Below are 1,495 nucleotides of genomic sequence, written 5' to 3'. Positions count from 1 at the left end.
TCTTAATAACACTATCAGTTAATTGTACAGGAAAACTAATTTTTGGTAAAACAACTTTTATGTTTTATAATTCTTCATGGAAAGAGGAAAAAAAACTAACTATGTTATAAGCCCGATGAATTAAATTATAAATTAGGTTCTTTTTAAATTCAAAGAGTAAAAAAGCTATCAAAATGAAAATATTGTCCTGTGAAAGATGGCTTATGATAGCACTTAGTGTCAATACTTCTACCTAAATTAACAATCTTAGTGTCTAAAAAAAAGGTCAACTGTTATCTGTTTGTTCTTCAAATGTAAATATAATATTTGTATAATGATTGTTAAGATAATCTTGAAATTCTTGAATATCGGATTTATTCTTAAAACTATCATCAACATATCTTCAATAGGTTTAAACTTTACCGGACACTGTTCTTCATAATAACTTAAATTAGCCAAACATGGTGCAACACCTGAACCCAATAGACATCCCATCAAATTTTTCATAATGACAACCATTAAAAAAAAAAATTGACTCTTTGGTGTCTCTTCTAATAGTTTTATAAATACAGGTTTTGTTATACCATAATAACATCCGAATTTTGAAAAATTAAATTACTACTTAACTCAGTTACTTAATTTAATGGTAAGTTTGTATATAAGGACTCGATGTCGAGACTGGCAGTATAAACAGTTTCGTCAAAAGCCAGTTTTGATATATCTTTGGTAAAGTCAAAACTGTTTTTTATCATAAATTCATTGGTTACACAAGATTCAAAAAACCTGCTAGCTTGTAAATGAAGGTACCTGTACTTCACACAACTGGTCTGATGGAAAAATTTAATTTATTTATTATTTTAGGTAACCCATAAAAATATTCCATAATGAGAACCAACTGGTCTAATTTCATAGATGTCATCCGATACTAACCCTTCTTTTTTAATTTTTAAAAACTAATTCTGTAAACGTTTTTCTACACAAAAGAAATTTTGTGGATTCACAAGATACGTCCTGAATTAAATGCTAAAGGAGTTATACAAAAATAATATCTACTTAATAGTTACCGATGTTCTATATTTATTTTAATTGTGACTTTTACCTTAAAGAATTTAACTTATTTATTGGAAACTTCATGATAAAGGAGATAAACATGGTTTTTATATCTACTCTAGCGACATGAAGTTAAGACAGAGAGATGTGGAACTATCACTGTTTTTACCATGGTAAGTCAGTTGTTAGTGTTTCTTCATCATTTGTTCATCCTGTTTATAGGCTGGTGATAATAATTATGATTGTAGCATAATTTAAGAGTGGTTATTTCCAAGACTGAAATTCTTAACTTTTTCTTCCTCTTTGAAAATTACGAAAACTGTATTCGAAGAGATCATAATATCTTTTTTCTTTGTGTGCATTTGTTCAGATTAGAGCGGTGGTTTACATAACATCAGTTAAATGTATTCCAAAACTTGTAGGATTATCAAAAATATAATCCAGATATCTGAGCTGCTTATCTTTT

The 1,495-nt window shown here is 28.0% G+C and overlaps 1 protein-coding gene across 1 annotated transcript in view; it reads left to right on the top strand.

Annotated features, from left to right (window-relative positions):
* Positions 1-1,495, top strand: part of LOC106467541 (uncharacterized protein ZK1073.1-like) — a 72,807-nt gene that overhangs the window by 40,201 nt on the left and 31,111 nt on the right. The window contains exon 2 of the mRNA XM_013927904.2: positions 1,152-1,202. Within this exon, the coding sequence (XP_013783358.1) occupies positions 1,152-1,202 (51 nt within the window). The remainder of the gene's footprint in view (positions 1-1,151; positions 1,203-1,495) is intronic.

Source organism: Limulus polyphemus, unplaced genomic scaffold, assembly GCF_000517525.1.
Source record: "Limulus polyphemus unplaced genomic scaffold, Limulus_polyphemus-2.1.2 Scaffold2653, whole genome shotgun sequence".
Classification (NCBI taxonomy): domain Eukaryota; kingdom Metazoa; phylum Arthropoda; class Merostomata; order Xiphosura; family Limulidae; genus Limulus; species Limulus polyphemus.
Note: the sequence above shows the minus strand (reverse complement) of the source record. Positions and strands in the feature narration are given on the sequence as shown.